General features: G+C 43.7%; 2 protein-coding genes across 4 annotated transcripts in view; both read right to left on the bottom strand.

The window, feature by feature from the left end:
• Positions 1-6008, bottom strand: part of lmx1a (LIM homeobox transcription factor 1, alpha) — a 9724-nt gene extending 3716 nt beyond the window's left edge. The window contains exon 1 of the mRNA XM_012835370.3: positions 5800-6008. Within this exon, the coding sequence (XP_012690824.2) occupies positions 5800-6008 (209 nt within the window). The remainder of the gene's footprint in view (positions 1-5799) is intronic.
• A 3558-nt stretch (positions 6009-9566) lies between these two features.
• rxrgb (retinoid X receptor, gamma b) overlaps positions 9567-12500 on the bottom strand; it is a 24579-nt gene continuing 21645 nt past the window's right edge. For all 3 annotated transcript variants that reach the window (XM_012835391.3, XM_042708852.1, XM_012835388.3), the window contains exons 8-10: positions 12101-12192; positions 11360-11465; positions 9567-10180 (exon numbers count right to left, since the gene is read on the bottom strand). In XM_012835391.3, the coding sequence (XP_012690845.2) occupies positions 10033-10180; positions 11360-11465; positions 12101-12192 (346 nt within the window). In that variant the 3' untranslated portion in view covers positions 9567-10032. The remainder of the gene's footprint in view (positions 10181-11359; positions 11466-12100; positions 12193-12500) is intronic.

Here is a 12500-nt window from a genome sequence, read left to right as displayed (position 1 = left end):
AGAGTTAGCCTCTTAGCGCCTAGCAACCATCTTAGGGGGGCGATAAAAGTAGCTGGGCTCTCCTCCTCTCTCCATGTCTGGGGCACCACTCCCAGTGAGCGGCAGAAAGGATCTCCCCAGGCCGTGGCTCCAGCCGCCGGGGATGAATTCCGGCTGAGCTCCCCCCTCTCTCTCCCCTCTGGCTGGAAGAGCCATCTTAAGTCTACTTAACCAAGCCGAGACAAAGACAGGGGCCTGGCCCAGAGCCGCTTCAACCTTATTGTCTCGCACTGGCAAGCAAAGTGTTTGTCAGCGTCGAGTGTGTGTGTGTGTGTGTGTGCGTGCGTGTGTGTGTGTGTGTGTGTGTGTGAGAGAGAGTGCATGTGTGTGTGTGTAGGGGGGGGTTTCTCAGTGGGGCTTCTGAGGTCCTGGGCTCAGCTCTCTGATAGGGAGGGGCGGGGGCAAGACAGGTGCCACTCAAGCAGGAGAGTGATGGGCTGTCAGAAAATGTGTGAAGAATTCAACAGTAGAAAAAAAATCACCTCTTCAAATGTGGATGATTCCCAATAGTTAACAATTACTAGCTAAACCATCCAATTATATTAACACAATAGCATCTCTTTTTGTATTTGCTACAAAGCTTTTGGTTCAAGCTTTCTAGGATGTACTAGAATCATACTCCTGTATTAAGGTATTAAGTGGAGGTCTGGGTTAGAATGATTGTGTTTACACATATGAGGCAGATATGTTGTCCTGAATGTGCAGCTCACCTCCAATACACACACACACACACACACACACACACACACACACACACACACACACACACACACACACACACACACACACACACACACACACACACACACACACACACACACACACTCAGACACACTGTAGACATTCCTTTGTGGATGAGTGTTAACCGCAACAGCCCAGAGCCCGCATTGCTCAGACCTCTTAGCGTTGCCGTGGGGTTGTCAAGGAAACCCCTGAGCCTGTTTTGGAGCTCATATGCTGACTGTGTCTAAGCTGTCTGTCTGTGAATGTCTACAGTATAGACATCAGCATCACTACCAGGCCATCTGTTCTGAGGGTGTACACAGAGCTCAGAGAAAGTCTGTGGTACGAACTAATTTACAGTGCAAATGTCCTTGGTTTTGCCACCTCTATATTGAGGTTCCCCTGAACCAATACTATGAACACCTTTATTCTCAGGTATACAGACCTGTCTCTGGGAATAAGATGGATACAGACATGCTATTGAGTGAAATGGAGGAGAATATATAATGACATATTTTGTATAAAATCTTATCTCTATTTCACAGTCTTGCCTTCCCCCTGATGGGAACCAGGATTCTTGCGGGAATCTGAAGTGGCCTTCTTGAGTGGGCCTTACCGGGGCCTCAGTGTGTGCATCTGTTGATGGACTTTCCTCAAACACGAAATGCATAATTCAGCTCGGCACACACTGCTCTTGGAGAAGCACGCGGACATGCCTCACTTCCCAGCGATGAAGCCTTAGCAGTAATGGCCGTTTACGGGTACACGCCGCGGCCCTGCAACCCCCCCCACCCCCACATCCTGATCAAAAGATACATTTTCATTTCCGGATAGTGTGTTTGGCTTTTTAATATTTTAGCGTTTTCTGCCCGTGTGATTGACATTCGAGGGGAGCATGGCTGGACCGCACACACACACACACACTCAGATTCTGTGAGTGAGATTCCGTCACGTGTGTTTAGGGAAAGGCTGAGAGCCATTACTGATCACAGCATTAGTGCAGAGATAAGAATCAGCAAGAGCTTGGCCTGCTCTCTCTCTCTCTCTTAGATGAGCATACATAGTGTTGCACTGAACCCATTCTGTGCGTGTGGTTTTTAAAGACAAATATGGCCTCATCATGAAAACGCTCAGGCGAAGTTTCACTGTTCTAGAGAAGGTGTGTGTGTGAGCTGAGATACTTCAGTCAAATCTGTTTGATCACGAGGCTCACATAATTAAGTGTATCACATGCAAAGACAGTATCCAAGTCAGTTCCCATTAAAAAGCATTAAGAGACACACACACACACACACACACACACACACACACACACACACACACACACTGTCTAAGGTCTCTGTCCACCTCACTCATTTATTCACAGCTTAATTTAAGCTAAAAGTAAAAAAATGCAAGACAAATTCACAGTGTGGGTAAACTGGACACACGTATGAGGTAATAATGATGATATTTTGACGACAATGTGACATCAGCACTTTTTTGATGAGTAATGAAAGGAGTTAATGAGTGATGAAAGGACTTCACTAAAGAATGAGCTCGTCACTTGTCTCCCAATACCAGTGGCTGTTAATCACAGGTAAAGACCAAAAGCCCGGACCATCACGGTTCGTCCACCCTTGAGTTAAGGATGAGCTGTTGACCCAGTTTTCCTAGCACCGGTGCCCATTGTTGGCTGGCATAGGTGCCAGGACCAGGATTGGCACTGGGCATGTGGGTAATTGGTCAAGTCAGATAACTCACGGTCGGGCAGGCATCGTCCCAGTGCTGAAGAGGAGCACTGCTGGGCACAGGAGCATCCAGATGCCACGGAAACCTCACACTTACGAGGCCATACCCCCCAATAACAAACAAACACACCCACGCAAGGAAACACACGCGCACATACACACGCGCAAAGAAAACACACACACACACACACACACGTAAGCCTACACAACATGCTGAAAGTGCACAGATGCACATGCTTATCTACACACTTGTGCTGTAAGCGCACACACACACACACACACACACACACACAAACACACAAACACAATATAAAGCAAATTCTCCAAACTGCCCAAAAGCCCCTAACTGCACCATGAACATATGGCCCACTCCCCCCTCTTCCTCCCACTCCCCTACTTCCCTCTCCTTTCCTCTGCAGGCTCTCATCTATCATCTTTCATACGTGCTGGATTCATCGTATGCTCTTCAGGAATCACACCTACAATTAGGAAGTTCTGAGAAATGTGCTGCTCAATCTGAGTTGTGTGTTTTAGTTTGACAGATGTCATCTCTCCGATTCCCTTCACCTCCTCAGTCATCTTTTCAATCGCCTTTTCCTCTTCATCTCCTCTGCATGCCTTCCTTCTTCTTGTCCTTCCTCTTTCTGTACTCTCATCTTCCCTCTACACTTCATTATTCTTCAATGTCCCACTCCTTTTCTCTTTTTATACGCTCTGCTGTTCTCCTCTGTTGTCTGTCTTCCTTTCCTCTTTTTTACCTTCACCTATCTACGCCTCTATCCTTCCCTATCCTCCTCTGTCCACCCCGGTCTTCCTCTCACCTCCTCTCTCCTCTCCTCTCCTCTCCTCTCCTCTCCTCTCCTATCTCGCTGAGGCTCGTAGCTGGCCAGGTCCTGGCCTCTCTCCCTTATTCTCCCCAGGACTCCCTCTCCACTTATTACGAGCGCAGTGGTCATTTTTTGATCATTATCGCTCTGGCCAGTGCGGGTCAAAAGCAGCCTGCTCGTCAGGCTGGGGGGAGGTGGGGGGTGAAAGAGGGTGCTCTTCTGTCAGGTGTTCTATTGTCTTCAAAGAAAAGACTGAACGAAAGAGTAGAGAAATGAGGAAAACATATTTGTATGGATAGAAGATACAGACAGACATATAAGATAGATAGATAGATAGATAGATATATAGATAGATCGATAGATAGATAGATAGGTAGGTAGTTAGATAGATAGATAGATGGATGGATGATAGGTAGATAGAACACTTTTTGAATAATAGATAAGCTGCTTTAAAGGGCTGTTCTAAGTCCTTTTCTAAGCATATGCTGAGTGTTATGAGTGAGTGCATAGGTAGATGTATGGGTGTTTACATTCCGTCTGTACATAGGTGTATGCATGAGTGTGTGTGTGTGTGTGTGTGTGTGTGTGTGTGTGTGTGTGTGTGTGTGTGTGTGTGTGTGTGTGTGTGTGTGTGTGTGTGTGTGTGTGTGTGTGTATCTGTGTGTGTCTGTGTGTGTGTCTGTGTGTGTCTGTGTGTGTGTGTGTTTCTTCAGATTTACAGGGGGTCTGCTTGCCGTGACGACGTTGCCATATGCTGTCCCCAGCTTGCTGTTACCACGCCGATGGGTCTGGCTAATTTAACACATCCTGACAGTGTGTCAGTTGAGCTCTCCCCCGGTGTCACACCGTCGTCCATCTCACCCCCTCACACACACACATAAACACACACACACACACACATTCCTTAGACCGCCACACATGCAGCACACGCACAGTCACCTTGCTTTATCAGCGCTCTGAGCCAAGCGCTCTGTCTATCATACACATAAACATAACTACACACATTACCTCCAAATGTAGGCTTCCATATAGCCAACGCAAGCCTTATAGCACACACTCACTCACTCACACACACACACACACACACACACACACACACACACACACATAGTCAAACCTAAAATGTAAAACCCTCCTACAAAATTCAACCATTGGTACATAACACACATAAAAACATACAGTACTCTTGCACCTTCTGTACAGCCGATATGAAACCTCTCTGTCTCTTTTTCTTACATACACACAACATATTTCCCAGCTACACCACCTCCATTGCTCAAGGACAAAGTCTGTAAATGAAACAACCTCCTAAAGTGTATTGAATATATGCATCATTCTCTGAACATAAGAAAGAAACCACAAATAACCCTCTCCATGTGGAACAACATGGACAGCATGGGATCATCACTAGCACTGTATCACGCTGCCCTGCTCCAGTCTACCGCTGTACACATTGAAGATGTGTTATATTTAGGTAAATGTAGATATACAGGTAAAGAAAAGGTTCATTAGAAACAGAGTGTTTTATGGATTAAGAAAAAAAGAATACATGCAAGAGAAATAGTTGTGCAAACGAATTTTTAAAATGGCCTATAGTCCTTACCTAGATGTAAATAGTGATGATGTAAATAATCTGGAGGTAAAAATTTGAGAAATGAAGTAATTGGAACGTTCATAAAAGATTTTAGAAAGTAAACTGTGAATGCGCTGGAATTATATTTTACAGTAGGCCTACTAAATAAAGCAAAATTAAATATAAATGGCACTGACCTAATGTTCTGCGATGGCCACTAAAAGAAAAAAGTTACAGCTATGTAATCATAGGACTAGCCTACATAATTAAGATAGTTCATTACTACTAAAAAATATAGTGTTTCAGACCTCAATAATCACAAAAAGTTTAAGATATGCCAGAGCGAATTATTTCTTTGGCCTTCATGGTTAAATTAGCTCCGATTTATTAACGTATACAGTGACTCGATGTAATGGAATTTCCAAGAATGTAAGTGGTGGCTCCTTTGGAGGACAATGTGGATTAGACGGACATCCAGACCTGCTGTCCGCCAGACTCGGAGTGATTAATACACATACAAGACAAGGTGTCCTTACGCTAGAGATGCTCCTTCCAAAGAGTCAGACATTGACACACCACAGGGGACGAGGGCAAATAGAATAGCCCGCAGGAACATCCCCAGGGGTCAGCACACACACACCAAAAGCCACGGATTGTGTTACTGATCTAAGCTTCATGAGTCACTTTCACTGGACCGGTCCTTTTTACAAGCCTATCTATAGTTCATCATGGACTTTGAACGTGGTCTGCAAATTAAGGCATACGTTGTGCATGTAGTTCGCAAAACTGTCTTTGTATCTATTGTTCCTTAACTGACAACACAGACTGGAGACCTACTGACTGACAGTGGGCTACAGACAAGGAACTCCCTTGATCAGTCCCCTATTTAACCGGACATGTTTCTTACTTGGTGTAGTCGCGTCTGCAGTAAAGTTTGTTGTCTCGCAGAAAGCAGGAGTGCGTGAGGGGCTCGCGGCATGTAACACACTGAACGCAGCTCTCATGCCAAAGGCCGTCATGCACGCGGAGCAGGTATTTGTCGCGGATGCGCAGGTGGCAGCCCTTGCACACAGCGCTCGGTGTCAAATCTGCGGGCAGAACAAGTAAAGTTAACATATTTATTGTCGGCTAATTATACTCCGTCAGTGACTGAGGAATGGGACTAGAGGAAGATTTTACAGTTAAATATCGTCAAGAAATAGGGTAGAGTCGCCTACTGCATCTGTTTAATATTAGTAAATCAAAATATTCTGAAAAGCTATGATGATGATAATAATAATAAATAATAAAATGTTAAAAAATTCAAACTAACAAATAAAAAAGTGTAGCTGTATCGGCAAGGCTTTTTAAAATCTGCAATTTCTTATTAAAGTATAGTTTATTTTTAACTGTGCTTGACCAAGTTCAGTCTGTCATTCACATATAACCGATGCGCTGTTCCAAAGTCAGCATTTATCACACTGCTTGAATACAAGTAATTGAAAAGTTTGAGAGAACACGAGTTAGAGAGAACATTGTGATTGTTGAACATACAATAACTCACCTGGTAGCGGCAGCGGGTTGCCTTCTACCATTGTTACTGAAATTAGATTTTCTGTCAGGAAACACACATCACAGAAAATCATATTATTTTAGAGGTTCAAAAATGAGACCTAGTTCACGTTTAAGTCCTCTTTGCTATATTTTGATTTAAAAAGAGAACAATTGTTAATCCACACAAAAAGTTCATCAGCTTTTCTTGCATGCAATCCCTTTGTTGTGAACGGTACAGTTTGCAACATAAGTGAAGAGCCTCATTCATCTTCATAATAGGCCTACATCAAGTAAGAAACAGTTGCATACATTACCACCGAGTCTTCAAAAAGGCACCCAACTATAACGTCGCCTTTTTATTTCCTGAAGTACATCATGGCAGGTGCAGGGAACGCAGGAATCTGTTCAGCGCCGCTGATAGAAAATGCTCTCCGTTCCCAGAGTCCAAGATAAACCGAGGAAAGTTTCACATTGACGGATATCAGCCCTGCTGCCCCCCGCTCGTTATTGATCAGCTGTGAGTTAACCCATTTGTAAAAGGAGAGTCCTCGCTCCCCTCTTTCTTCCTTCACTCTCTATTCATCCTCCCTCGGTCCATTCCTTTTTCCCTCCTCCCATCCTAGTCCTAGCCACCATACCCCCTGCCACACTATCCAAAGCGTAGGCAGTGAATCATGTTTTTGGGGTTTATTGTGGACGGACTAAGCCACTGCTCAAGTAAGTTATTTATGTAATATAGAATAGTTGGTGTGTTCTCCTGAAGGTAGCCTAACTAAAAAATTATTAACACAAAATTGTGACATTAAATAATGTAATTTATAGCGGTAGCTATATTATTATTACACTATGTTAATACATTGTGCAAACGAGCCATGGATTAATTATTGGCAATATTACAGGCATTAAGCCTATAATATTTTCTATCTATTAAATAAACTGTAAAACTCAATTCTGTCCATTGATGTGGTTGTTTACACGTTCCTGATGGTGATTTAATTATGTTAGGGTATCAAGGGGAGTGTGATGTTAAATAGCCTTAATTATGTACACTACCATAGCCTAAATTGGAATATCATCACGCAAGGGGGAAATCTTTGCGATCGACTACGAGGATACAATGATGATGACTGATGTAAAATGAATTGGGTCATAATAATAATACATCACCAAATGCAATAGGTAGGCTATATTTCAACACAGACCCTTAGGCCTTGGACAAACATCCGAAATACATACAGAGAAATGGTGAGGGCGGGTTGTGTCCCCTAGATCTCCACCTGATAGGCCAAAATGCATGGCTCATGCACAGATATGTATCTATTTATCATTTGTTTTGACAAAGCATGAAATAAACAGGACGCAGGCTTATATGCTATATGATCCCTCACCACGCCGGAGTTCGCTATTTTCAGGGAATTAAATGAGTCCATATAGGGGAGACCGAATAGTTGTAACAGGGGACAGTGTAGCATGCTTCATTTCTCAGCTCATTTCTATCGTAATGGGATGAAACTCACAGACTTGTTTGAAGGCTTCAGCATGATACGTTCAACATTTCTGTTTGTGCCTCAATCTCTGTCCAAAGTTAAAGGCAGAAGTCGTTTTTTGGAGCAAATGTGTAACTTTTTAAAGTTAAAGTTTTGCGCAAGATTTTGACAGAACAATTGATGCGATCTGACAGGAATACAAGTAGGTGGTTGTGATCAGTGATTTCCGATGTAGAGCCTAATATAGTAATTACCTGCACACAATGTGTCATATTCCAATTATCTTATCAAATACTACGAGAGGTCGGCTGGGAACAATTGTAATGCGCATTGTATGCAATCGGTTTCAACAGCAACCATAGCAAGTTAAATTGGCTAGCAACATTTGCGAAAATGTGACACCCTTGGTTTGTAAGACATTTTGAAAACAAACACTGTGAACACTACAAGTTACAGAAAAAAAACCTATGCAGTACTGTGATTTGAATGATGCATGGCTTTTGCAGTACATTTTACTTTAACCCTTCAAACTGTCATGTTCTAATTATCCTCGGCCACTATTAAAACTGTCCTCGACACAGTTGTAACAAAGGCACTCAGTGCATTTAGATGAAAAGGGGAGAGAAAGTAGGCCAAAGTACTAAAGTAGTTAAGTAAATAGAGAGAGGTGTATGTTCCATATTTGTTAAAACGACAGTAAATTCTACCGAGTTTTTGCAGTAAGCAAAATACCTTGCACAATACAAATGTGGCATAGGTTTCCAATATACAACGGGACATTACTTTTTGCAATCGTCTAATGTGCGGCATCTTTTTGTTGCCACCGCAAGTCAATTAGAACAAGCCAACACAACGTCAGGAAAGCGAAACCGGAGCCCTGTAGAGCTTATACCTATTCTCCAATGTATGTTTATTGTGTACAAATGAAGATACCTGTCTATAATTGGCCTTTAACAGTAGGCCTATCCGTGCGCACAATAGTTCCCTCGTCGCGTTCCCGCGGCTCATTTTAGGCCACCAGGTTCCTGCTTGGCCACTGCAAGGCCAAGCTACATTTTCCATTCCTGTTATAAAAACAACAGCACCACCTGGTGTCTTAAGATATAATGCCAGACTTAACATTTTAGCCTGGCACTGCATTTCTCATTTTTACTGCACAGTCAATAGCCTGTCAAGTCTTTGCAGATACATGAGGTTACATGGGGTGGGTGGTTAAGATGACAAGGAAGAGTTCATTTGAAATCTGGCTGCCACAACATGGCTGCATGTACAGACAGGACAGTAACAGAGGAGCAAAGAACTGATTAATTGTATCAGGTGAGAAGTAGATACAACTGAAATACTGAGCAGAAAGTCGAACATACCTTTATGAGGGTAAGTATGTTCTCCCTGGTTCGGGAAGTTTCATTTATTATCTATTTTACAGTAACTGTCTCCAGCTGGCTGGTAGGTAAAAACAGTGTTACGTGCTAAAGCTACAAGCTAACACAGTGACTGTCATTATTGTCTTGATTGATGCTCTTGTCTTGACTTGTCACCCAATCACAATCCAAGACTTCAAATAACACATAGAATAATACCCAATCATAAATCTTACAAGAGAATGTCAATAAAGTAGTCAGCATTGATAACAAATGAAGCGCAAGCAAGAAAATAATTTAAATATTTTTTATTTAGACAGAATTCTAAAAAGCATTTTGTTTTAGAAATTTAGTTTTTTTTTGTTTTATACACTTATTCTTTGAATAAAATAAATTCTCATTATTGCATTGAATTGCTGTTAGCACGGATACCTGAAATCATCTATTTACACAAAAAAAAATGTATTTTTTTCTTTTCCACTTTTAAACAAGTTTACAAACAAATCTAATAAAATTAAATTTCAACAGTGTTCCTCAACACAACCCCACCCACCCACCTCCCAGCCCCCCTTCTCCCAGACCCGACACCTCATCTTCATACAAACCTTCACATTTTTCAATAATTTTGTGCTTGGTACAAAACATGTAGTTTACAGCCGCCACCTCTACTCCACGCGAAGGCTGCCACGCTGGGCGTGTGCTCAGCAAAAGAAAAAAAAAACAGAAAGAAAAGAAAAAGGGTGGGGGAGGGGCTTAGGGTCATGTGATCTGGTGCGGCGTCTCCAGCATCTCCATGAGGAATGTGTCGATGGGCGTGTCCCCGATGAGCTTGAAGAAGAACAGGTGCTCCAGACACTTGAGGCCGATGGAGCGCAGAGCAGGCAGCCGCAGCAGCAGCTTGGCAAATCTATAACACAAACAAACACAAACAAACAGGGTGTGACTGTGTGCAGGAGGTAGAGAAGTCGTTTAGCAATCAGAAGGTTGCTAGTTCGATTCCTCACTGTCGAAGCGTCCTTGAGCAAGACACTGAACATTTACATTTAGTCATTTAGCAGACGCTTTTGTCCAAAGCGACGTACAAGGGAGAGAACAGTCAATCTAAAAGCAATAAAAAGCATGGTGTAACAATAAATACTACTTTACATGAGAATTAGAAAACAACGACCTAGAAAAAAGGAAAAAGAAGTGCAGGAATGTAACTGCTGAAGTGCAAGTTAAGCGCTAGTCAGGTGCCAGTTAGGAAGGGAGGTGCTCTCTGAAGAGTTGGGTCTTCAAAAGCTTCTTGAAGGTAGAGAGGGACGCCCCTGCTCTGGTAGTACTAGGCAGTTCGTTCCACCAACGTGGAACTACAAATGAGAATAGTCTGGATTGCCGTGCTTGCACAGACGGCAGTACCAAACGACGCTCACTAGACGAGCGCAGCGTCCTGGGTGAAACATTTGCCCTTACAAGAGCATTTAGGTAGGTGGGAGCAGAACCAGCAAGCACTCTGTAGGCAAGTATAAGTGACTTGAACTTAATGCGAGCAGCTACTGGCAGCCAGTGGAGCTCAATGAGTAGCGGGGTGACGTGTGCCCTTTTCGGTTGGTTGAACACCAGACGCAACTGAACCCCTAATTGCTCCTGATGTGCAGTGTGCCATCAGTGTAGATGTAAAATGTATATACATCCTTGTAAGTCACTTTGGATAAAAGCGTCTGCTAAATGACTAAATGTAAATGTGTGCACTGTGTGGTGTGTTTCTGTCTGTCTGTCCTTCCTACCCTCTCTGACTTAGCTATGTTTTAACTATTATGTCGGAGGTTTCAACCTGGATGAGTAGCAGGGCTTCTCTTATAGCAAATACACTGAGGAGACCAAACAACACACTTGTGTACATACATTTACAGGAAGGCATTCATGGGTGTCCTAGATGATTGGCTTTATTGAGTGGAGGCTTCTATAAACACCACCCTTACACCCCCACCCCCCCCAAACAAACCAACTCTGATGCGCATCATTTTGTATGGATGTGTATGTGGATGTGTGTGTGTGTGTGTGTGTGTGTGTGTGTGTGTGTGTGTGTGTGTGTGTGTGTGTGTACCTGCCAGGTTGATCTGGGTATTTATGTTTGGTGTACGACTCCAGCGAGGCGTAGACCTTCTCCCTCAGCGCCTCCACCTCCAGAGGGTTGGACAGGCCTTTGGCATCTGCAAGAGGAACACAGGGCAGGAGACATGAGACATGAGACGTGAGACATGAGACATGAGACATGAGACAGGAGACATGAGACATGAGACATGAGACATGAGACAGGAGACATGAGACATGAGACATGAGACATGAGACATGAGACAGGAGACAGGAGACATGAGACATGAAACAGGAGACATGAGACAGGAGACAGGAGACATGAGAGGAGACAGGAGAGGAGACATGAGACATGAGACATGAGAAGAAAGACAGACTGATGAGAGAGGGCCGATGAGAGAACCCGGTGATTAGAGACAGGAGGGATAACAAGAGAAGGTGATAAGAAACGAGCAGAGACAAGCACACAGAAGACAGAAGGAGAGGAGAGGAGAGGAGCTAAGAACCAGCAAGAGATGAGAGAACGAATGGCAAGACACAGAAGAGTGAAGGGATAACATGACAGCAAACGAGAGGAGACTAGAAAAAATAACGGAAGATCAGATGGTGGAGACGAGTATACACAGGACAAGGGTGGCCAAAGAGAGTATAGAAAAACATGCATACAATCACAGCTGTTAAAATAATATATTATATGCACCCGAAGCTCAACCCCCACACACACACACACACACACACACAAACACACACTTACCAGGATTGAAGAGGACAATAGCCCTTAGGCAGCCCAGCTCCGTCTTGTCCATCTGCATGTCCTTCATCTTCGACACCAGCTCAGTTAGTACCCTGTGGCATAAAAGGCAACACCTGTCACACAAATTGGCGACCTGACCCTCTGAAAGGTCAGTGGCAGCAGTACGTCACTCAGACACCACAGAAACTTGTCTTTGTGTATATGTGACTGGAGGGATACAGTGGTGTGGATGGTGGAGGTGAGTGCGTACGTGTGTGTCCTGAGATGCTCGTGTGAGTACGAGAGCGTTGAAAGTGTTGTGGGTGCAAATCCGAAGGCTTGTGCAGTCTAGGTCCTCTGTGTGTGTGCGCGCGCGCTTGTGAGTGGACGTGCCTCGCTAACGTTGGATGCATGCGTGGGT

This window comes from Clupea harengus, chromosome 10 (genome assembly GCF_900700415.2).
Source record: "Clupea harengus chromosome 10, Ch_v2.0.2, whole genome shotgun sequence".
NCBI lineage: Eukaryota > Metazoa > Chordata > Actinopteri > Clupeiformes > Clupeidae > Clupea > Clupea harengus.
This window is presented reverse-complemented; position numbering and strand designations above follow the sequence as displayed.